The 25,137-nt window shown below is 42.3% G+C and overlaps 1 protein-coding gene across 2 annotated transcripts in view; it reads right to left on the bottom strand.

Annotated features, from left to right (window-relative positions):
* Window positions 1–25,137, bottom strand: part of CUNH10orf90 (chromosome unknown C10orf90 homolog) — a 63,944-nt gene that overhangs the window by 7,594 nt on the left and 31,213 nt on the right. Inside the window, exons 2-6 of one of the 2 annotated variants that reach the window (XM_018078411.2) lie at window positions 24,916–25,010; window positions 21,589–22,672; window positions 6,603–6,854; window positions 4,510–4,697; window positions 3,294–3,492 (exon numbers count right to left, since the gene is read on the bottom strand). In XM_018078411.2, coding sequence (XP_017933900.1) covers window positions 3,294–3,492; window positions 4,510–4,697; window positions 6,603–6,854; window positions 21,589–22,672; window positions 24,916–25,010 — 1,818 coding nt within the window. The remainder of the gene's footprint in view (window positions 1–3,293; window positions 3,493–4,509; window positions 4,698–6,602; window positions 6,855–21,588; window positions 22,673–24,915; window positions 25,011–25,137) is intronic. The other variant, XM_018078412.2, reaches the window with a different exon arrangement.

Below are 25,137 nucleotides of genomic sequence, written 5' to 3'. Positions count from 1 at the left end.
TCACCCCGTTCACTCTCACCTCCTCCCGTTGTCCCCAGGGATCGTGTCACCCACTGTCACCCACTGCCAGTGACCTGCAGTGTGCTGCCGTGTCCAGCTGACTCACAGGCACTGACCTAATCCGTGTGATGAGCAATAATATCCCCAAAATAGGTCGTTCCACCCCCTAATTCAATTACCTGGCTGCAGCTTAGTCTTTATTCAGAGCTGTCAGCCTTCAGCAAGATGCCAGTGCCCAAAGGATCAGTGGCACAACTGCTGGCTCCGAGCTTTGATGGTGAAAAGGGACCTGAGAAGCGGCACAACTAAAGTCACACATGGGCTGCTGGTGGCTGCAAACCTCTCATCAGCCACCAATGGCATGTGAAAACCACAAGGGTGCCCCTTTAGTGGTGCAGGAGTATTCTCTGATTGCCACCTCCTCCTCTCTCAGCAGTCTAAACAAAAATCTCCCTGGCACAGAGCTGCTCGAGGAACCTTGAAAACCCAAACCAACAGCAATCCTCACCCTCCAGGCTTCTAGGGCTACAGTGAAGCTTTTTGGAACAGTTTGGAACCACAACTGAGGAGATAAAAACTTGTTTCCAAAATGTTGCTAAAGATGGAGGATTTGCATACAAATCCAGAAGAACAGATCGGAGCAGTGGTGGGGTTGAACTGTAACATTCAACTTCTATTGCCACTTCCAGTGAACCACCAGCCTCTCAGAGGGTAGCAAAATGGAAGGTATGAAAAAATCATATGTGCCTGAGAAATTTTGTTAAACCTCTCAAAGTGCTTGTGTACACCAAGATCACAGGGCTGTTCATTATGCAGATTTAAAGGCCTATAAACAGCTGGTAGTCCTGTCACTGAAGTAATTACATTACGATTTTGGAGATTTAAATCCAGTTATTTGAACATTGTTTCTATTCAGTTCGTCACAGTGGGATCTCTAATTTGCCTGACATAGTAAACAGCAGAGTAGTCTATCTTGGACTAATTAGCACTCTCAAATTTAGCAGTACCCATTACCCAGCACAAAGGCTAGAGCAAGAGCTGCAGGTTCTTTGCCTTCAAAGAGCTCTTGTGACGATAAAAATCTTCTGCAGGATAAACATTTTCATTTTTCTGAGATTACTTTCAGCACTTCGTAAAACCCCGCTAGTGAATCACAATTAAAAAATGGTAAACAACTTGGGTTTCTGAGGATGAGAAGGTAAATGGAAAGTGCACAGATGTTGGTATTTATATGGAAATGGTGATGAATGCCAATTATTTCTTTCTCTTACAAGAAACTAAAGTTGTAACAACACTGTCAAAGCATAGGGAAACCACGCTAATAATTTTATATTACCAATAAAGACATTTTAGGCTGATAGAATAATCCCAGGTAGAGAAAAATCTCTGCAGATCATTGCTCTGGGCATAGATTATTTTACTGAAATAAAAGCTGCAAGACCAGAGAGCAGCACATGTAACAAGCTTATTTCAGAGAGAAATAAGTGCAGCAAACTTGTCAAGCACCGAGGGAAACACCTCAGGCTGCAGTTTAACCCTCATTTCCACCTGAATAAAATGGGCACTCACATCTCCCTATCCTGTACCACCTTCCCATGTGATCACACGGAGAATTGGGCAGGGAATTGGGGGCTGGCAGAAGGGAAGGAGAAGGCTGTGACCTCAGAGGGACAGAGATGTCATCAGCAGAGACATCAGGACAGAGGCATCCAGTGCCCCGGGTGAGCACGAGGGAGAAGCCCTCGCAGGAAACAAAGATCCCCCACTCTGGGTCTCACTGATGACACAAATCCTTCTGCACAACAGCATCCACCAGGGCAAATCCTAAAATATCAACTGTCAGGACTCAGAGCAAATTAAATATGCTCAGCACACTCCTACACAGCCCTCTGTACTGCAGCCTACAGAGCTGGGCCCTGTCCAGGGATCTTGGGTTTCCAATATTAACTGCAGTTATGCTTAAATAACAGACATCTGACACTTCTGTCATTATAAAAATATTAGAATCTCACAAACAGAAAATTACCTGTGGCTTCATGAAGGCAGATCAGTTACAGAAACTAAAGATTCTCCTTAGACAAATTTACCTTTAATGACCAGCCACTAAAAGAGGGAAATAGTCATTTAGTTGAATAATTAATTAATATATTTCAGTTGTATGCTTTTATTAATCATTAAACAAGCATAAAGATTAAACCTTCATTATAATTTAAGGAGGAATAGGTTTAATCATGCTTTTTTGTTTGTTTCATAAAGTGTTTGCAGAGTGGTTTGGGGGACTTTCAAAGATGACAAAAAAGGGGGAGACTTTTGCCACTTCTTCTAAGATAGGTGACAAACTCCTGGCCTGTGCCATGGCTGCTGAAAGAGCTTGTAGCACAGCCTGAGTTGAGGACATCAAATATTCCCTTTCCTGAATCTTCCAGGTGTCTCTTCTGGTTGTTTAACGTTTTCAATTGATTTACTTTTCAGTGGAATAATGTATCTTCAAACAGGCACAGGTTTAAAATCAAGCTATAAAGAGGAATGCCAATCAATCAAATAAATCTTTTTCTTTAGTCAACTGAGTTAATTAACACCCAGATGGCAATTAAAAAACAAAAAAGAAAAGGAAAAAAGAAAAGGAAAAGAAAAGCAATTTTACATCTTGTGCTTAGATAATATTTACAGAGGTGCTTTAGGGAGGGAGCTGCTCAGAACTGCTTTGCTCACTGGGTGTTGAGACTGTTTATTTCTGGGATAATAAAACAACATAGTCACCTTGAATCAGGAAATCACAGAGTTTAGATGCCTCAATTTAGCAGCCTTATACACAAGCAGAGTTCTTTCATAGCCCACTCACTGCCATGGGCTTCCTGAGTCAAACGGCAAATCCACACCTGAAGCTCCTTAGAAAATTGAATTGGGCCTCCTAATCCCAAATCCCACCTTTTCTCCCTGCCTGTCACCTCTCTCCCCAAACTGGTCACCTGTGAGCTGGGAGAGGGATGAAATGCCATTTATTGCTGTCACCTCCACAATTAGTATCAGCTCTGAACATGACCACATATGACAACAACAAGAAGTCCCCAAGGAGGTCTCCTCCTGCTGCTACAGACCACAGACCACTCCTCATTCCCACTATCCCACCTCTGTGCTCCTGCTTCCTTCTGCTGGGAGTATCTGGACAGACGTTGGAGCACAGAGAAGTGAAACAGGAGCAGCAGGCCTCGTGTTTTTTTCCACAAGTTAATATGGAAATACTACACATGTGGCAAGTTTTCAGCCCCGCTGCTGGTCACAGTTAAACTCACCACTGAGAGGGTCAGGAATGGTGTAGTGCTTTTTCCTGCTGGAAGTGGATGTTGAGGAGAGCTTGCGAACGAGCGCTCCCGGGCTGCTCGGAGGGGCTTCACCCTGCTGGGCTTTCCTCAGCTGGACCATGTGTTCCAGTCTCTTCAGCCTTTCTTGGGAGCGAGAGATGAACTGAGGATTGTGGATTTCTAGGGCTTCCTAAAGGAAACAGAAACCCCACTTTATTTTAACATAATCCAAAGGAAGAAAAAAGCGTGACAGGCATCAGTATAGGTTCAGTAGGAGATAATTAAAGTGATGAAAATTATTCATAGAATGTTTTGGATTGGAAGGGACTTTACAGGCCATCTATTTTCGACTCCCTGCCATGGGCAGGGACACCTTCCACTAGCCCAGGTTGCTTCAAGCCCTGTCCAACCTTGCCTTGGACACTTCCAGGGGTGGGGTAGCCACAGCTTCTCTGGGCAACCTGTGCCAGGGCCTCACCACCCTCACAGCCAAGTATTCCTTCCCAATATCCCATCTAACCCTGCCCTCTGGCAGTGTGAAGCCATTCTCCCTTGTCCTATCAAGTTTATACATTTATATGTTTTGAATTACATATTTTTATAAGTTATCCAATTCAAGTTCTTGATGTTTTGCCTATTTCCTTGTCTCACCCCATCGCTGAAGCAGCTTGTCACTGACAGCTCACAAACTTCCCTGTTTATTTAGATTGTCATGCAGATCTACTAAGAAAGAAAACACTTTCCAGTCAAAGGCTGCTTCAACATTTAGGAATGTCTTGGGACATAAAAGGCAGAGATTGGTCTGCAACATGTGCTGGAGTTAAAGGCAGGAAAGTTCATCTGTTGCTGGTGGTTGGTACCAACCTGGGGCCGTGTCCACACCTATAGCTGGTGCTTGTGGTGCTGGATGTTTGAGACATTGGAAAGCTGTAAAATCCCCAAATTTTAACATGTTCCTCTGTAGGAATGGCAGCTGGGGCTCAAAACGGGGAGCTTGGACAACCAGACAACCAAGCAAGTCTTGGCAGTGGATACAGACCACCAAAACTTCACTGGAAAGGAGAAAAATCAAGGAAACGGGAACTTCTGCCTGCAGCCAGTTCCCAGGAAGCAAACACCATCCATGGGAAAAAAAAAATGGAAAAAAGGAAAAAGAAGTGAAAAGAAGTGAAAAAGGGGGAAAAAAGGGAACAAATCGATACTTTACCTGCAGTGTCCATGGGGCTGCTGGAATTTCCTCCGGCTGGGAGCTGGTTTCTGGCCAGGTGAGCACATTGTTTTTCTCCCAAGTCACACCTGGCCAGCGAGATGTGGACAGTGTCACCCTCCTGGCTCGCTCCCACTCATCCTTGAGCTCCTTTATTCTGTCAGCTGAACCACAGAATTCAGAATCACCTTGGAGAGATTTAAATGTTCGTTAAGAGTGCATGGCTAATTTTTTATTGGGTTCTCCACCTCATTAGACTCAGAGGGCAATTTCTGAAATAAGAATGCCAAGGTGTTATTAATAGGCCTCATTAAGCAGAATAGATCAGATCTAATCACAGGTACTACTCCCTGCCCTGTGACACCCAGAGGATCTTTCACATTAAGCCAGAGCTCACACTGAAGTATAATTGTAATTAAACCTCTTGGACACTTAGATCTGTTTGCTGGTCTTCCCTTCCCAAAAGCAAGACACAGTTGCACCATGGAAAGCAAAGGATATCACGCTGTGACCTGCAGTTTGAGTTCACTCCAATTTATTGCACAAAATAACATATTGTTATGGACTTTAATCACATATCATTTCCTTTTGACCACATTGAGACTTTCATAAACAATACTGGGGTCTTTTGCTTTGCTGATAATACTGTTTGCTTTCTATCATTTCTACATATTCCTTAGTCAGTGGAAAGACTCCATGAAAAAAATAATCAACAAAGTTTAATATGCATTACAGCATATTATTATGAAAGCTGTCAATTCACGTTGAGAAAAAGAGATTATTTGCTACAATTATAATTAAATTTTAATGCTCACTGGCTGCTACTCCCTGCACAAATTAGGACCAAAAGACGCTCTGTGCTCAAAAATCAGAGTTGACAAGACTCTCATTTGGAGGACAGAATGACTCCAAAATAACAAAAGAACTTCGGAAGAGCTCCATATGAACTATTTTGAAAAGTCACACTGGAGTACTTCTTCCTTGCCAAATAAATTGATTTCTAGCACTAAGTATCTGGGAATAAAGCCCGTTACTGTTTTATTTCAATTTTTGGTTACAATAAACTTCAAATATTTTCCTCTTTATGACATATTGTACATATTATATTGTACTTAAAAAACATATTAAAATGATCTGTGTTGGGTACATTTGCCTTATAAAAGCCTGAGCTGTATTTCCTCCCTAATACTGTTCTTAGTAACATTTTGGAATAAACCTTGAAACCTGTGAACACGAAATTAAACTCCTCAATAAGCCAGGTTTACAGAGGTGTGGATTAACTTGGTCTTTGACAGATCTCAGTGGATCCTTCACTTTTTGTAAAACAAAACTCACTTCCAGTTAGGAAAATTTAACTTCAGGCACTGAGAGCAGAATTTAGGCTTCTCCCAGCTAAATGGGTGTTACATTCAGTAGCTTTATAGTCAATAATGAAAAGGTTTTGCCTACCTGTCTACAAAAAACTATTAAGAAAAAAAGGGTGTATGACCACTACAGCATTTTAAGGAATAAATTTCTCACAAACACATTGATATTAAAGCCAAATTAATCTCAGTTTTCTTCTGCAAAAATATCTTATGCATGAATACAGCTGCTTGTGTCACCTCCAGTTTAGCTGTGAGAATAAATGTTGGAAGTAAGACATCCCAGCCGCTGCTGAACTAGAGGAAATTATGTTTTACATGCTGAAACCTTGTTGATAATCACAGTTCAGGCTGTTGTGTCAAAAAGAAAAGGTTGCAGAAGTGAAAGAAAGGTATCAGAACGAGGTTGTAAAAATAACCTCACTTCTGGTGCTTCTTGGTTGGACTGGGGCTGCTTGACTTTGCAATTTTAATGCTTTTTCAAGATTTTCTTGAACCTTCCTTACAAAGCAAGCCTATCCTTCTCATTTTAATCTTGTTTTCTATTAACCATAGCAATGTATACAGTCAGATTAGCTGATTGATCTCTCACCAGATGACTCATACTCTGCACTTAAAGCTGGACAAAAATGGCCTGACTTTCCATTATTTCACATTTTTCTTTGAGGCTGATCTCATCGTATTATTGAAACCATATTCCTGACAACCCCAGCAGGGTTTGTACCTTACTTTTTAGGAGCTGGTTTTGCCTGTGAACGTTTTCTTCCGAGAGGATCCTTGATGATGTTTTTATGCTGCACATACAGTTGGAGACAGACAGTTTTGGTTTGAGGACACCCTGTGCTTGGATCTCTTTGGATTTGGAGGTGTCTTTGGAGGGATCTCTCCTTTTTGATGAGCCAGCAGCAGTGATTGCCTCTCTGGATGCTGCATCTGGAAGAATGCAGCTCCTCCTTCTGCTTCCCAACAGCATTTGTGTTCCTGTAAGAAACAGAAAAAAACCCACCCAAATCCTATATTATGAGAATACTTTTTTCACAGTCCACATGATTTTTATTTCCTGCAAAACTGCTTTCAGGAATATATTTTAAAAGTTGTAACTGATACAAGTTTTATCAGGATTGCTGTGCAGCTGTACTGTAACAAAAAGTTATTGACAGAAATAATCACAGAGGGTATAAACAATCTCAGAGGGCACTATTCAGAAAAATACACTGCCCTTCTGAAAAAATGCATACACACTCTGACGGACAGCATGCAAGAGTCAAGATATCTCTGACAAAAAACTGTGTTATGTATCTTTGTCTTGCCTCTTATTTGCTTAAGAGGAAGGACATGGACCTCTTGGAGTAAGCCCAGAGGAGGCACCAAGATGATCAGAGGGCTGGAGCAGCTCTGCTGTGAGGAAAGGCTGAGAGAGCTGGGCTTGTTCAGCCTGGAAATAAGAAGACTGTGGGGTGACCTAATTGTGGCCTTCCAGGACCTGACAGGAGCCTGCAGGAAAGATAGAGAGAGACTATTTACAGGGCCTGGAGTGACAGGACAAGGGGCAAGGGCTTCAAACTGAAAGAGAGTAGGTTTAGATTTGATATTAGGAAAAATTCTTCCCTGTGAGGGTGGTGAGGCCCTGGCACAGGTTGCCCAGAGAAGCTGTGGCTGCCCCATCCCTGGAAGTGTCCAAGGCCAGGTTGGAGGGGCTTGGAGCAACCTGGGCTAGTGGAAGGTGTCCCTGCCCATGGCAGGGAGTGGGAATGAGATGATCTTTAAGGTCCCTTCCAACCCAAACCACTCTAGGATTCTATGATTTAAAATTGATTAAACCAAGTGGCCATTTACAAAGGTGCATTTTAGGCAGAGTTTGGAAGGGAGAAAAAGTAGAGTAGCAAAAAAAAAAAGAAAAATCAGGAAATTATATCCAAGAAATTAGGGACAGCATGGAAAGGGCATCAGGATCAGCAAGGAGAGAAAGGAGGAGCAGATGGAAACTGTTCAATGTCCCCGTAAGCCCCTGGGCAGTGGTCCCTTGTAGCAGCAGCCCCATGGCCATGCACACAGCACAACTCTGCTCTTCCTTTTTAATCCTGTACATGAATGGCCTATTGGCAGTTCTAGTTACAGGCTGGATCAGACCTAGATATTTATGTAGGGGGGAATGATCAATAGCTATTTAAAATCTCTGAAAAAAAATGCAACTGAGACGTCTGGGAGGTACAAGGGGAAAAAAACCAACTGGTTTCAGCCCTAACCACAGTGCCAAACAAACCAGGCAGGGATTGTCCTACTCTATAATGTGAACACAAAACATTCAATAAATGACTAGTGTTTCAAATACAAAGACTTTTTAAAAGTAGATTTAACATAATTCCTTTCTCTGCTGACTCACTCTCAGCAGCTGCCCCTCTCTAAACACTTCTTTCCCATGTTTTGGTTGAGGACAGAGGGAAGATTAGAAGTGTTTTTCTCCTCTGAGCCAATCCATGAGAAAGGATGAGATGGCACTGGTGGTATTTAAAAGCCTTGTAGACATGGCACTTGGGGACATGGATTAGTGGTGGGCTTGGCAGTGCTGGAGGAATGGTTGGACTCGATGATCTCAGAGGGCTTTTCCAACCTAAATGATTCTGTGTTTCTATGATTCTGTCTTAGGCACTTTCTTATTTCACAGTCATTCACTGAAATCAGATCTTGCAGTGTGGCAAGTTTTCAGTTCACTTTCCCAATTGTTAACCCACTCACAATAGATGAGAAATATTCTTGCAACAAAATGATGGTCTCCTATGCATTTTAGTGGTCTGAGTGGCTCTTTTTGACTACCCTGTATTTCTGAGGAAATCAGAGCCATTAAGACACAGCATTTACTGGTTTTCCCTTACCATGCAGATCAGAAAGTTTTGAACACAGAATCACAGAATTGTTTAGGTTGGCAAAAACCTCTAAGATCATCAACTCGAATCATAACATCTAAAGTTCCTCTCTGTAACTGCTCATACAGGGAGACAGAGTCAGCTTCTCAGGGGATCCTCTAATGAGGGATCCCTGAAGATCACCACAGACAGAAAAAAAACAGTCCTTTATTTCATTGATTGAGATGAACTCCATCCTAAGCAATTCCACAGCCTTACAGGAAATCTGCTCAAAGCAAGGAGGTGCATACAGAGCTCTCACATTCTGGGGTAGCATCCAAGCTCTCCCTCTCCTCTCTGATATAACTTATTTTTCTCCTTGCTTTTCATGCACTGCAAATATTTGCCTTATCTTTTGTCAAAACTGAACTCTCTTCTCAGAGGGAAATAGTTTTGATACAAATGCTCTCAGCAGACTGGACAGACTCAATTCTGTGCATACACTCAGAGTTCATGCATATACAGTGACCTGTTCCTTCAGTCCCTGACTGATCCTGTACCTGCAGTCACACACTGTGTTGCCATGAATATCTTAGGATACATAGAGAGGAAAAAATATTGGGACAGATTAATGGGTTATGGGCATCACAGAGTGTTTGTGGGAGGAGGTAGGAACATGCAGTGGGGTAGGAGAAGATGAAGAAAGCAGCAGGTAGCATTAACTGCAGAGGAGGAAGTCCTTTCAATAAGGCAGCCAAAATGTTAGATGGATAGAGGGGAAAAAAAAGAGGGGAGCTAAGCCACAGAAAGAACATGAATGGAAAACAAATTATCTCATTAAATCACCTTTTAAATTGAAAGAGTTTACTGGCCAGCAGACAACAGAGAGAAGAAGAAACTGGAAATGAGAAAAGTTTCTGCTCGTCCATGGCTACATCAAAGTAGGAGATAATTTGCCTTCATATCAAGAAATGGTCTGTGCAACAAATGTGTGTGTGTTGTGAAGCCAAACAGCTTCTTCACTGAGACAGCCAGACAGCTCAAAGCATGGCTGTGTCCCCAGGAGGGACCGTTTGCTGCTGCTGGGCATCAGTACCCAAAACTCCAGCTGGAATCGTCAGGGTGGTCAAAATGGGCTGTAAGGAAGAAGGATAAAACAGGAGAGACCAGAGTGAGTGAAGGAGCAGACTCTCACATCTCTCCTCTCTAACTTCTCAGTGTATTGATCTGAACAAAAGAAAGAAGAGTATTCACACTCCATTTACTCCTAACTACGAGACCAGTTATTTGTGGATATTGGCTTCCAGGTGTAAGTACAGGAACCTTCAGGAAGTGAGAATTAAGCTCCAAGAAATGCCTTAATGCATTGCAAGTGGAGACAACCCTCCCTCCTCACTGCACCCTTCCCTGCTAAAAGAAATGCCACCATTGGCATTCACCCCACAAGGTCTGGGGAATACCTGTAAAGACATGGATTAGGAGAGAAAGAAACGCACCAACAAAACTAGGAATGGGGTCTCAAATTAGAAAAAAGTGATGGATGTTTCTTGGTGTTTTGTGACAACAAAAGGATGTCTAAGAAAGAACTAAAACCAGCACAATTCCTCATGAAATTCAGGTATAAAACCACCACATTCCTCCTGCATGAAAACTGTCTTCCTTAGATCTTGTTCTAATATCATAACTAAATCTTAATCCTTATTAGATTCACAGTATGGGGGGATTTTTAAATTTTTTTAGTTAATTAAGGTGATAAAAAAGGTGTGTCTTGTTCTTGTCTAACACTGAAGGCAATCAGAATAATAACAGAGTCAATTTGCTAAATTCTTTCCTCCAACTCCCTCTTGAATTAACCTTTCTGTTCAAAAGGTACACCCAGGTGCAGTGAATCCACAGGAAAACACAGCACAGCAAACCAGACAAGGGCTCCAAAGATCAGCTCCCTCATCCTCAGGGCAGCTCTCAATTACCTTCACTAACGAACACAGATGCAAATGATATTGAGAAAAAAAAAAAGAACAAGGCAAAGGTACTTAAAGGTAAGATCACAGTGTTTCACTCTGTACATTCTGGACCCATTTTTAATATACTGTGTGGGGAATTAGGACTGTTACTCTCATTAAGACTATCTGGAATTGTATATCTAAATCCCCACGAACCAAACTTGAAATGTATATGCCCCTCTGAGAGCAGCTAGAATTGCAACTGGATGACTAGAAATATATGGTTTTCCTATTATCCCAGCTGAAGAAAGACTTTAAAACTAATGAACAAAGACATGAAAGTGTAATGGTTTGGGAGATACAGGAGAGCAAAACTCAAAGAAACAGAGAACAGAATGACTCCATTAATAAAATTCAGCGAGTACAGATCCTAGTTGTAAAAGTTCAGGAAAAAAATTTAAGGAACAAAGTCATAATTGCATTTGGAGAAAGGTCATTTTTGTCCCGTGCAAGAAAGAAGATGACAACAGCTCAATTTTTAAATAATGGCTTAGTGAAAACCATACCATATTGGAGGAGTTAAAAATATTCTGCGAAACCAAGGGTAGGTTTTCAAAAACTCCTTTAAAAAAAAAAACAACAAAAAACGAATCCTTGATCTCTGAGAAAAAGAAGTATATTGTTTTACTGTAAAGTATCTTTTTACATTCTCCCTCCTCTCCCTTCAGGGGGTTTTGCTAACGGGAAGTGACCCTGCATTACAGCAGGTTAAACCTGCCTTTCCTTGAGACACACACAATCCAGGCAAACATCCCCTTTGCCATTGTTACTGCCTTTTTTTTTTCCCCTTTCACTTTACAGCAGGATAATGCAGCTTTTCATACTTGCATAGAAGACTCTTCACAGTGTTTCAGTGGGGATTTTTGACGATTTGTGACAAAGTGCTCCTTTGAAATTGGCCGAAGTTCATTTTAGCAGCCGCAGCACCACGAATCCTCCCCGGCCACCAAGTCAGCCCAACACAAGGTGGCTGGGAAGGAGACACACAGTGCTGATCCACTGTGTGTCATTAATGAGATCAGACATCCCCACTGTAGGTAGGTTTTCTGTTCCAGACCACTCATTGGGTTTTTTTATTTTAATTTAATAAAAGCCCCATGTCCTGAGCTGCTGAGCTCTCCTGGACCTCCATGGTGGGAGCTGATGCTGCCAATACCCCAAGCAGAGAGCAGCAGCAATTAACATTCCTCAAATATGAGAAACTTCTGCTTTCTTCAAGATTTAGACCCAGGAACGTGTAGGAGTGGGTTGCACAGAGCCCACATGTGCCTCGAGCAACGATCCCTAATCCAAAGCAAGACTCCCGATGACAAAGACTGATGACTCAATTCTTATCATGAATCAAGGATTGCCACAGCTAAGCCACACAATCTTAGACATGAGTAAACAGCCCCCATCATCTCGGCAGCCTGGTAACACAGAAAGATGGAAACACTGAGAGCAATGACAGCATTATTCGTTATTTCAGTGTTTGTCAAGGGATGCGAGATAGGACGGATAATTTATGTCTCACATGGCTGCCGAGGAAAAGGCATCACTTCTAATCAGTCAACAGGCTGCAGTCGGCAAGGAGTGCTACAAAATTCAGATGTTTTTACTAAACTTTCTGCTGACCAGCAATGAGCCCCATGTCCCAAACTGCCTCCTGATGTTTGTCAAATGACTCGTTTACAAGAGGCAGCTTCAGCTGCTGCTAAGCATTAGCACCCATGGAAACTACCTGAATTGCTGGGAATGTAGCTCTGCCCGTGCTCCCTATTCAAAATGTGATGCTAAACAAGGTCTTGATTTACCTTTCAACAAAAACCTGGGGTTGGATCCTGAGAAACAGGGCTGGGTCGTGTCCTCAACTCCGTTCCCGGAATTGTCAAGATCCAAAGTCAAGGTTACTTTGTAAGTTTGAAGCAAGAGAATCAGACAGCCCATTACTCCCAATGAAAGTGTCATTGTACCTGCACTAATTCTTTTTCAAACAGCCCTGCCTGGTGGGGATAAAGCTTAATTATCTCAGCTATATCAATAAAACCTCAAGCTAAGAGTCTAGATTAAAAAATTATCTCTAACAAAAAAAGGTTATCTTTTTCCTAGTTCTCTCTTTCGGGTTTTCTTTAAACCATGTTGACAGCTGTGGACACATTTCTCAGAAGGAAAAAGGCTTTCTTTTGGCAAAAACTAATATTTGACTGTAGGAAGTTGTAATCATTTATAAGAGAAAGCTTATCAAGTGTACCTAAGAGCTGCTAGGCTTCAAACCTTATAATCAGTCCAAAGTAGGAAGAGCTTCTTGATGTCAAGAAACAGTTTGTTTACAGAAGGCTTTTGGCAAAATTAGTGTAGTCCCACACTTGGCTTCAGAGCAAACAATCCCATAACCAACTAATCAACAGCCCCTCACAATAAGCCTCTCCGTGGTGATAGCTAATTTATTTTCTCTAAATGCTTCACAAATAACTAACTGGCCTTCTTTCTTGGTGTCAAACAAGAGAATGACACTTATTTCAGGGAGGTCACGGGTACAGATATGCTGCTGAGGACAGGACGTGGCACCGACTCCGACTGGCACGGAGAGGTTCGGTGGGAAGAAGGACTTGCAAGGGCTGCACCAGCAAAATGGTGCAGTTCAATGGCCTCGAGCTGCACCAAAGGATGTTCAGGTTGGACATCAGGAAACATTTCTTCACTGAAATTTAAGTTATATAGTTCAGTGAGCATGACGGTGTTCGGTTGAAGGCTGGACTTGATAATCCTGGAGGTCTTTTCCAACCTTAATGATTCTATGACTCTATCAATGGCACCTGCAGGAGATCATCTTACACTTCAAATCATGACAGTGTATTGTTGCTGCAGAACATTTCAGTGGGCAGCTAATAATCCACCTCCATGATTCGATTTGACAGCTTGCACCAGTGAGCTCCCAATATCCAGCTGGTCGACTACAGCGTTTCCATGTTTTGGTAACATTTTGCCCCTTTGCTTCCCATGAGCTGGGACAGAATAAAAGGAAAAATATTTCCTTTTCATTAAACCTTTCATAATTTGGAGGTTGGTCGAGCACCTGGTAATTATTTTCTCATTTAAGACAATCAGTCTTAGGTTTTAGACTCATGCTTTGAATCATCCTAGTTTTTCTTGCCTTGTTTTTTCGACCATTCTGTGCCAGACCTGTGTCTTTAACAGACGCAACACTCCCGGGCAACTGGTCCTTAGAGTGAGAGGATGTGTGTTCATATTGTTAAGAACCATGGAAACAGTTATTGAAAAATACTTTGAAATTTGCTGCTGTACTTGTGAGACATTCCCAGTAACAGCCACGAACCAAAAACCTCGGAGTCAGAAATCCATGTTTGCATTTCCAGGATGTCATGCTAGAAGCTATCAGGCACTATTGTAATGACTCAAGGAGTAATCTGATGCAGTGTGACTTTAAAAAAAAATGTTCAGGATGATTCAGGACATTTAAATGGTGATTTGCTGGGTAAGAAATGTATCGACCACTTGTTATTCTCATCATGTCCAAGGCACCTAGTTCAGCTCTTTCTGATAATTTACCGCAGCCAGGCTGAGCCAAGTATTCATTTCACAGACTGCAGAAGGGTTGTTCCTGGTTTAAACCAAGTGTGAATTAGGGCAAAATGAGGCCCTTTACTCTAGTGGCATAATGCAGTCACTGAATCCACATAGCCAACTCTTTTAATCATTATTTTAATGATTCCAGTATTCCATCTGCTGCCGCTTGCCCTGAGTGCTAACGAGTGACTTGCACCCTCCAGAGTCTTTCACTCCAAAACTGTCTCACATTTTTACCAACTCTGACAACCCCAGATAGAAATGTCATAGAATCACAGAATCATAGAATTGTGTAGGTTGGAAAAGATCTTTAACATCATGAAGTCCAACCTAACGAAGATGGAAAACAGCAGAAGAATCAAACCCTTAACTTTCACAAGCCAAACCAACTTGGATCTTCAGACAATACAAAGATCTTTGGGAAAATAATTCTAATTTGTGTGTTTCACTCATAGAAATGTGTTCCATAACATCATTAACAGAGTAGACATCCCTCTGTCTTCTCGAGAAATAATGACCTTTCTATCCAACACATTCATTGCTATGTCCCATAACATAAAACTGGGCCTTTAATCCCCAAAAGACATCTGAAGGTTAGGAGCTCCTTCAACTCCAGCCAAATTATTTTATGATCATGCCCTTAGAAAAACAAAAGCATCCACAAAAAAATCCCAAACAAAAGAATAACCAAGAAAACCCAACCATCCCCCCAACCATCCCTGGCTGCTCATTGCCTTAAACCACAGAGAAATCATATAGGAAAATAATCTCAGCCTGGGCCAGTGTGCCATCACAGTGACATCACTGAAAAACAGCTTAAGGGTAGCTTTGACTAACACAACTTGAACATCATCCATCCCTCTTGCTTTCATCTGTTGTCTAAGATCTCCAAGGGTAGACATTTATCCATATGAAGGGCAGGCCACACAACTCTTCTGAGTCCCATAGTTTAAATAAATGGAACAATAAATACCCCTCCACGCTGATCCCTTACTTCTCTTACACTCAAAGACATCATCACTCCTTCCTTGGTCGCACCAGAGGATGGGGAAACCGGCAGCAGGTAACTGAAACAAAAAATAAAGCTCAAGAGTTTGGTACTCCATAAATGCGAAAGGGTCCAGCAGAGAAGAGGCGTCCTCTTACTTCCAAAAAGTGAATAAAAAAGCTCCAGGATAAACACAGACAACTGCTATTGCCCATCCCACAGGCTGGGGTCTGTCTTGAAGCCTGGCAGCATCTTCCAGAGTCACCCAGAACAGGACTGCCAATTCCCCACTGAGTTTTCAGCATCTGAAAGGATCGAATTCTCAATTTCTGAGCATGTGACGCAGTACATGAAGGTCACACTGCAGTGTGACACAGACCCAATGACACAAAATGTCTAGACTAAGGAAAATTGACAGCCTCCTCCATTTTAAATTTATACCAGATGAAGGGAAACATCAAAGGAGCGCTTTTTAATGGGCTTTTTGGCATGTGGTGCTTTGTTCTTAACAAGTCGGCACCAGCTGCTGTGTCCATAGTGCCAAGTCAGTAACGTCCCTGGCCAGATTCTGGGCTGATGTAAATCAGTGTCACCCCTCTGAAGGCAGATATTTCTATTGGTTGACATCAGCTGAAGATTTGGCTCTCTGTGCTTAGCAGGTGCAAGCTAAAGTAAAATCTTGTGTGCCATATTTCATATTTCTCCTGTCTTCACCATCCCTGCTGCTGTACACATTCACAGGCTGGAGAGTTAATTGGCATCAGCTGGAGCTACTCAAGTTTCTATACAATAAATTCCATATTGTAAGGAACAGCTTTCCTCTAATTATATCTTGTTCATGTATATATATATATATATATATATATATATATATATTATTTACACATACACAAATCTTGTGCTTGCCTTACTGCATGGTGACTTTCCCATATACAGAAGACGAGGTGAGAACACCAGATAGGCCACATTCTTTCACCATAACATTTCAAATACTATTTAATAATGGAAAGTAAATACCACTTATAGTCTTCAGATTTCCTAGTTAGCCCATTCTGATTACCAGGAGTACATATTAGTTTAAAAGTGACCTACAGGATTTTCGTGATGCAAAACATCTCAAGTATCAGAGGCTCTTCGATGTGTATTTAAAGCACAAATATATTTTTATTTTGCAGGTAGAAGCACCTCAAAGTCCCACAGCACCAGCTGTTCTGCTTTTACTCCAGTAGGAGTATGTATATACATACCTGAGCACTGCATAAAGAAATTAAAATAGCTCTTGAAACAAATTAAAATCTAGCTATTTACCCCTTAGAAAACATGCCGCTGACTTCAGCACTTGTTAATAAAACTCTTGTCTAAGAAGGAAACAAGCCTGTAATCATCTGGGGCCATTGAACACCCCAAAAGCCCAGATCCCATCTCAGTTTTCCCTCTTCACTGACTAGGGTTATTTTAATTAAGTGAATTATGCTTTCAAGTCACCTGCCATTCTCTTTGGGAAAAGATATAAGCAACTCCATTACCAGCTCTCTGATCTATCCTGTTCACTGATGTAAATGTTTTCTTCCCCTCCTGAGCATTTCACTCCAGAGTTCTGCAGAAGGAACAACTCCCCCGGACACCCCCACTGGTTCCCAGTGCCCACAGCTCCTGCTGACCATGTCCATTACAACCATCCCCTGTCTGTGTCATTCACCTTCCACTGCTGACTCACTCATGGAATCACAGAATCGTTAAGGTTGGAAAAGACCTTTAAGGTCATTGAGTTCAACTGCTCCCCCAGCACTGCCAAGGTCACCACTAACTCACATCTCCAGGAGTCACTTCTACACAGCTTTTAAATCCCCCCAGGTATGGGGACTCCACCACTGCTCTGGGCAGCTGTGCCAGGGCTGGACAACTCTTTTGGTTTCCTATTTTCCAATCTAAACCTTCCTTGGCACAGCTTGAGGCCATTTCCTCTCATCCTGTCCCTTGTTCCCTGGCAGCAGAGCCCAACCCCCCCGGCTCCCCCTCCTGTCAGGGAGTTGCAGAGAGAGAGAAGGTCCCCCCGAGCCTCCTTTTCTCCAGACTGAGCCCCCCCAGCTCCCTCAGCTGCTCTTGGTGCTCCAGATCCTTCCCCAGCTACATTCCCTTCCCTGGACACGCTCCAGCCCCTCAATGTCTCTCTTCTTGTGAGGTGCCCAAAACTGACCCCAGGATTTGAGGCTCCCACAGAGTCCAACACAGGGGGACAGTCACTGCCCTGGTCCTGCTGCACACCAGTGCTGATACATATCCCACAATCCTGATGTTTACATAGGAGTGTGATTCATGACATGCCCCTTTTTTCATCTCCCCCCACCCTCCTTGACCATCTTCTGTATCTCAACACAGAGCTGAGGAAGCCAGCACAGCACCCACCATCCAAACTGGATTTACTCTCCACCTCAGTGGTTCTTCCTTAATAACTCTGCACAGCAGTTTTGGATATGACAACAAAAGAAGAATAAAACTGTAGCTGTTAGCAGAAACTATTTTGGTTTAGAAAATAGCTGATGTTTGTGAAGGTGCTCAGGCATCAAGAGGTTTACAGTTATTTAAGCTTAAACAGATAAATTCAGACGTTGGCATTTATAATCTTTCATAGAAAAGTGATGATACTGTTTAATCAAGAGGTCAAAAGGAATTTAAAGTTGTCCCATTTTCTTCTCTTTGCCCCTTTTTAATAATTCAACATAGAGCCCAGTAGGTAATAGACTGTAAAAGATGGATGGAAAACTAGATATTCATGTGGAATATACACTTCACGAAATGTAAGTGAGAAATCAAGATTATAAATGTTCCTGTCTTCAGCAGAAACAAGACTAATCTTTTCATTTTTAACTTACCTTGTATTTATGAGACATCAGCTGCAGACAGTGAAGGAAATTGCAGCATTCCCTGAAAAGCAGCGTTAGCAGGTTCTGACAGCTTGTTAAAAGCTGTGACCAAAGGGAGGGTGATGCACATCCATCACCCGTGACAAGGACCCCATGGAGCCTGGCCAGGGTTTCCCCTTAGCCATGCTCTGAGGGGGGTCCTGTGGCTCTCAGTGGGCCACTTCACACGCTCCTCCAGCTGCCCAGGGGATGTAGATGCTGGTCACTCACTAAAATAAACACATTTAAGTCCCACTACTCTACGGCCTCCCGCAGTTCAAGTCTGACTTCACATGTAACATGGATTTTGCAGCACTTGGAATTCAATTTTTTGCCAGATGATGGATGTAGAGACCCAAAACAATGGAGCTGGTAGAAGATACAGTCCATAGTGATGAAATCACGGGATCATATTCCATCCTTGGGATGCTACAGCACGAAACACGGCTTTGAACACTGAGTCTGAGAGATTTGGACTTCTACATATAATAACCACTCATGAGCATAGCCCAAAATTTACATTTCATTAATAATCCTAAAATATCCTTTTCATATGTGGCACATGGTGGAAATACATAACTCTGGAGATTACCTGGAGCAGCCTCCTGCTGAAAGCAGGGCCTTAGATTAGGTTATCCAGGTCTGTGTAAAGCCAAGACTTGAATACTTGGATTTGAACACGAAATACTATGAACAATCCTGTAAGTAGAGTTATCATTTCTTTAGTGAAGTCACACCAAAAAATTAGGAAAAAGACATTCCAAAGAGGCCGTGACTCAACTGGCCCTTTAGGAGACAGCAAACCTGGCCCCAGCACCTGTAAAGCAGAGAAGTATTTGGGTGCTCATTCCAATTCAGATCCTAATAAAGCAGCCTGTACATCCTGGAAACTACATTTACAGATTTCATACACAGAAGTGTAGCCTTGAAAGTAATTTTTCTTCTTCTTCTTCTTTTTTTTTTTTTTTTAACCATGGTGATGTTATTACCACTTGTATTTCTGCTGGCAGGAAGGTATTGCCTCCAGCTGCAAACCAATATAAACTCCAACTTTCTGGGTCATCAGAAATGTGATGGACAAAGTGCTTTCTGCAGTTCCTTCAGCCAACAAGATAACTATGTTAAAGTACTAACATGGTGTCAAAAGTTGTTTGCTGCCCCTTCTTTGCTAGTTCTTCCTTCTTTTTAAACATTTCATTTCACAAACATTTAATTGCATAAACATTTAGCAGATTAAAGCTTAACATGAGTGGATATGAGCTAGTAAATACTGGAGGGAAAAATATCTAAAATAATTGGGAATATGTTGTCATATGAAATTTCTTCCCCAGAAAGGTGGAGCCCCCATTCCTGGAGGGATTTAAGAGCCATGTGGATGTGGCACTTGGGGACATGGGCTAGTGGTGGCCTTGGTAATGCTGGAGGATGGTTGGACTTGAAGGCCTTTTCCAACCTTAATGATTCTATGATTAATCTCATATTAATCACTTCTCTCCCTCATTTGACCCAGAACTAAAGGGGACTCACTTTGTCATTCCTCCCAGGTTAAAATCATACCAATTGCCTTTCATTTTAATGAGCAGTGTGGATGTTTCGTGTGTTTAACCAGGTTTCTCATGATTGTCACCTTTAATGGTTGATGGCAGTGCAAGACCTCATTACTTCAGTGATCCTGGGGAGAAAGGCTGTTGTTTTGCAGCATTATTCTGGTTGTTTATACAAATTTCACACAGGAAAGTTGTAGTAAGCTGATAAACACCTTCTTATATGTTACAAAGGGTTCGAGCAAGAGAAATATATATCTTTACGTTCTACATTATTGCTCACACAAAAGGTGGAAGCAGTTAAAAAGGTAACACTTCCCATGTTTATTTACACCTATATTCTTGTGTACACAAATGGTGGAAGTCCTTTTTCAGAAACCAGTATTTCTCAGCTTCTTACCTCACTGATTTCCTCTTTTCAGTAAAACTGTGGAACCGTGAGCAGTGTCCCATTTCACTTTCTAATTGCTTCTGGTAAAAGCAATTCTTCCATGGCCACCATGGTATCACCAAGCCAAGGGAAGGCTCAGTGTTATTTTATTCCTTGTTTCGGTGGAATATCACAGGGACACCTTAGATGGTTTTGAACAAAGCCTTGAATACGTGACACTCCCTACGGAAACTTCAGGAGGACATTGTTATTTGAAATTGGGATGTATGCAATGAAAAGCTTAATTTGATGCTGTCATCCCTTTACATTTCTCCCTCCAACCCTTTAGCACTGGTTGGCATCTTCCCTCTCCCGCTTCCCTCTGTGCCATCTCCCTCCCAACAACACGCAGCATGGATTATGCTTGGAAACACAAAGGGATATTTTCTCTCAGGTGCTGCTCCTGCATCCCTATAGCTGCAGGATCAGTGTCATTGATTTCAGGCATGGGAAAGGGAGAGCAGCAGTAACTTCAAGGAATTTGTACCTTGTCCAGCCCTCAAGACAAGATGCAGCTTCTCATCTTTTTTTTTCCATGTGCACACTGGGAAGATGAAGCTACAGAGGAATCTTAGGAAGTAGCTTATGTTCATACACTGACCCTTAGACCAAAAAGACCATATAAGAACAAGGTAATTGCAATTAAATGTAGCCCAAGGTCGTGGGATACATAGGGGGTAAGTTTTAATCATCGTGCTTTTGCTGAAAAACAGACTTGCTCATTGACATTCCTCCCATCCACCTTCCCTTCCTGGAAAGTCAATAAACTCAGCTGTGGTTATCCAAATGTGCTGGAAAACAGCTGCACTGTAAAATACCCAGTGCAGCAGGAGCTGTACCACTCTGGGCACCAAGCAATCCCCAGGGCACCTCTCCCTTCCCCAAGAGCAATGTTGCAAAGGAAATTTTATGCTTGCAAAATGCTTGGAAATGTTGGAAACAAATATGTTCAAGATTTGCAAACCATTTACCTGGATCCATTAGTTATAAAACCCTGGGCTTGTTACTGTAGCCTTCTAAACTAAAAGCTGAAAACAAGATAATTTTTGATTGCAAGGAGCACAAAACTGAGCTCAGTGCAGTCATCTTCCAAATTTCACACCTTGAAATTCAGCCCTTATTCAAAGAAAGACCTAGTTATTTTCAGGGGATAAGCACTTGCATGTTACAGGGAGAAAAAAAAAAAATTACAGTAATAGATGGTTAAAAGTAGAGGTTTAGTGCAGAAAACACAGGTGGAGTTTTCCCTATCAGCTGATGAGCAGCATGGCAAATATTCATGGCAATCCTGGAACTGAAAGCTGGGCTGTGCTCTGACTCACTGTGCCTTTGCAGAAACAAGCATTACTGTTATCTGCTCACACAAAATCACTGCGGTGGGTCTGTTCCAGCCTGAACCTCTGCTCCACCAGACTGAGGTTTAAGGAAATCACTTACCTGGCTCACCACTTGAATTAGGAAGTTGGAGGGAAAACAGACTGTGAGAGCTGCCAGAATGCTCATCATCTTCCTTCTTTGTTGCTACTACGTTATTATGTCCTCTGGGTATATCCACAAATGCTGGAAGTTCTGAGATAAGGACACTTTGCAAAGGGTATTTGCTACCCAAACAGCCTTCCTTTGTTTTCACTTTATTAATTACCTTATTTTCTGTGAAGTCTGCACTCAAGTCTGATCTGAGTGGAGTCTTGTTTGCTCCTGGGAGCTTTGTTGGAGCTGTCTCCTCCATGGGCTCTCCATTAGCTATGCCATCTACTCCATCTGCTGTTAATCTGGACAAACTGCACTTTATATTGAAGGATAACGTGGATCTATATGTTTTTTGGCATTTAATTCGAGGTTGGGCAATGCACACATCGAGGGACTTGTCGAAATAATAGATGGTACTTGGGCACCGCTGAGAAACCTGGAGGTGGACACAGGAGAGGAATGAAGGTGGTACTTTCTCCATCCCATCACTGCTTTCAAGGCCCAAGCCAGTCTCCTTGATTCCAGGGTCAAAAAGCTGCTTTTGTGGCTCTTCACCTAATCTTGGGCAAGACTCAGAAACCTTTCCTGGAGAGGCACGTTGGGGTGTGTGGCCTGGTGGAGGCCATTGAGGGAGGAGAGCAGGGACCCTGCTGGAGGTGGGGGACACAATGCTGGGGTCCTGCACAGCCCCAGGGCCACATGCTGTGTCCCCAGAGCCCACAGCCACACGCCTGGCTGTCACAGTTATGGAGGCAAACCCGTTCTGCTGCTTGGGACACCGTTTTTTCTCTGTGATGTGAGAGTCCAGTGGTGACTTGGTGTCTTCTAAAGATGCCTGAACCTCCAGTCTGCTGGGAAGTACCAAAAATGCTCTGGTAACCTTGACTGACCCCTGATTAGACGAAGACTGCTTTGTGTGGCAAGCACTGGGCTGGGGGATCATGGACTGCATAGGCAAGGCAGGCTGCTTTCCTTTGGATTTATTCCCATCAATCATCTGTGAAATGATTACTGGTGAAATCAAGGCTGTATTTTGTGAAGACAGAGATTCCTGCAAATGAAAAGATTCAAATTATCAACATACTCTATGTGCAACTGTTTCTCATCTACCAGCTATCACACCAGTTTTGTTCAATCACAGACAGTTTTGTTCAATATCTCTTCTTAATTTTCTACTCATATTAAATTTTTTTGTCACTTAAGAACACGTTCTTGAAATCAGCTCTGAATTGTCTTGGAGGCTTCAATGAAAAAAAATATTAAAGAAGTTTAAATTGTGTATTCCACACTATTATTTTGAGTATTTATTCTGTCACCACATTTGGGATTTGTAGCTGTTTAAAAATGGACATGGCAAAGGTAAGTGCCAGTTTCAGACTCTAAACCTCTCTTTCATGATGGTCTGCTGGAACCTGAAGTACATTTAAATATATTATGGGTCATTATGCATGACATCACATGGTGCAGAGAACCTGTGGGCACAAAGGTCATCACAGCTCTACAACCTCATCAGTTATAAGCATGGAGAAACTTCTCCATGATCCCTCCCACAAAAGTGGTACCATTACTCAGATAGGAGTTCTGGGTACTATTTTAATTAATTAGTTCCCTCTTGCTTATAATTACTTGGTGATACCTACCAATGATATAAAAAAATCTATGTCCAAGATTGATTGACAGTGGCCCAGATTCATTTTCCCTCCATGACAGTAAACATCTATCTTGATATTCCATATATTACTTCACTTGAGAAGTCAAAGGAGGTGCTTTCATGTTCCAGCTCTCTGACAAAGAGTAAACCTGAGTTTAAAACCTCCTGCTATTATTATCCACGTGGCTGGTCACATAAGTCACACGCAATAAAGCATCTGGCCTAATCTCATTGCTGCTGTAAATTGGCTGATTAGATTGCTCTTGCCCTGTGCTCCCAGATCTTTTGATCCTGATGGAAATAAAAAACCCAAACACTGAATTGGCATGCAGGATCTGAGGATCAGCTCCATAATGAAAGCTCAGCCCATGTTTAGGTGCCATTTACTCCTGCTTGTTATGAGCTCACCCCAGTCCTATCTGGGCGTCTCTCATCTGATAATCAGCTCAACAAGGGTTTCACAGAACACAATATTATTCAGACTGTGAGGGTGGCAGTGTTGTGGCCTCCCAGATACCAGGGTCATCCTTGTCAGGGCTTTGGTGCCACAGCTGGGACACTGCACCAAACCACATGGGGAGATGATCTTTAAGGACCCTTCTAACCCAAACCTGAGATCCTATGAGAGCATTCCTGTGTTCCTGTCCTCCGTGCAGGGAAACACCACCAAAACTGGGCTCCCTTGTAACTCTTTAGAAGGAGGTGATTGGGAACCCAAATGGGTAGAGGTAGATCAAGCGTTTATTAACGAGGTGAAATGCCAAATAAATTTTATCAACTCTTTAAACCAGCTGCCTGTGGTTTTGACAATTCAATAATTTCACAGCCCCAGGGAAAGCATTTTCTTCCTTCTCTGTTTCTTTCATGGTTTGTAACAACATTTGCCTCATATTTTCTGCACTTCATTTACTTCTGCCTCCAGGTTTAAGACCTTTGCATGCCTTCCAAAACTCTCGCCTTCCCCAAGATTTCTACAGGGCACCAAAGAAGAATGTTCCTTGAGAGACTTTATTTTGGATGCATCTCTCATGCTCCAGTAGCTAATTTGACATTTATTCCTTTTGTTAAGGGCTGCACAGATGGAGACATCCTGCAAGAGTCCAAAGGCATGTCAAAAACGCTCCTGATTAGCTACAACTCCTGCACCAGTATTTTAAATAATTTGCTTTTCCTTTTTCTGCTTGGATATTTGTATTATTTCCTCCTCCCAATCTTTGGCAAAGAAATGGATCCTTAAGGTTTGACCAGCAGATCCTTTGCTCGTTGGGAGCTTTCAAGCTTCACTGCACCCTGTGAGAAAAATCCACACTTACACAAAGTAATTGCGAGGATCTGAAAGCTTCAGGCTTTATCTTGAGAACATCTCAGGCAGAGTGTACTGATATTTGGGATGCCACTTGATTTAGTCTCCTGGGGTGTTTTTAACAACTTCTTTTCCCCAACAAAACAGGCAATTTTCCCCCCGACCAAGAGCGCACAGAATCACAACACTTAGCCATCATTTTATTTGGCTTTTCTGCTGCCTAAGCTAAGCCTAGCTAAACAAAACCAAGTCCAAACACACTGCTCAGCAATCAGTGATTGTTTTCTAAACCCTCATGCGTTCTGCTGACTGCTATCCAAACAGAATTTATTTATTTTACCTTGGTAGAGCTCGATGTGCCCCCCCCAGCACTCTCCTGCTGAAGGCCTGAGCATGTCCTGTGACCGTCAGTGCTCCATTGCTTCTGTGTCACCCCTGGGGAAAAACACAGAGAAAGGAACATTATTTCCAGTGTTCTGGAGGAGATGAGTTAGAAAATGTGCTTTTAAACGGAGTGCAAGCAGGAGGGAAAGAGCTCCTGTAAATGATCTGGTTGCCCTGG

The sequence above is a fragment of the Manacus vitellinus genome, unplaced genomic scaffold (assembly GCF_001715985.3).
Source record: "Manacus vitellinus isolate BGI_N305 unplaced genomic scaffold, ASM171598v3 scaffold_40_pilon, whole genome shotgun sequence".
Lineage (NCBI taxonomy): Eukaryota > Metazoa > Chordata > Aves > Passeriformes > Pipridae > Manacus > Manacus vitellinus.
The sequence above is the reverse complement of the archived record's forward strand: the minus strand, read 5'-3'. Positions and strand labels throughout refer to the sequence as shown.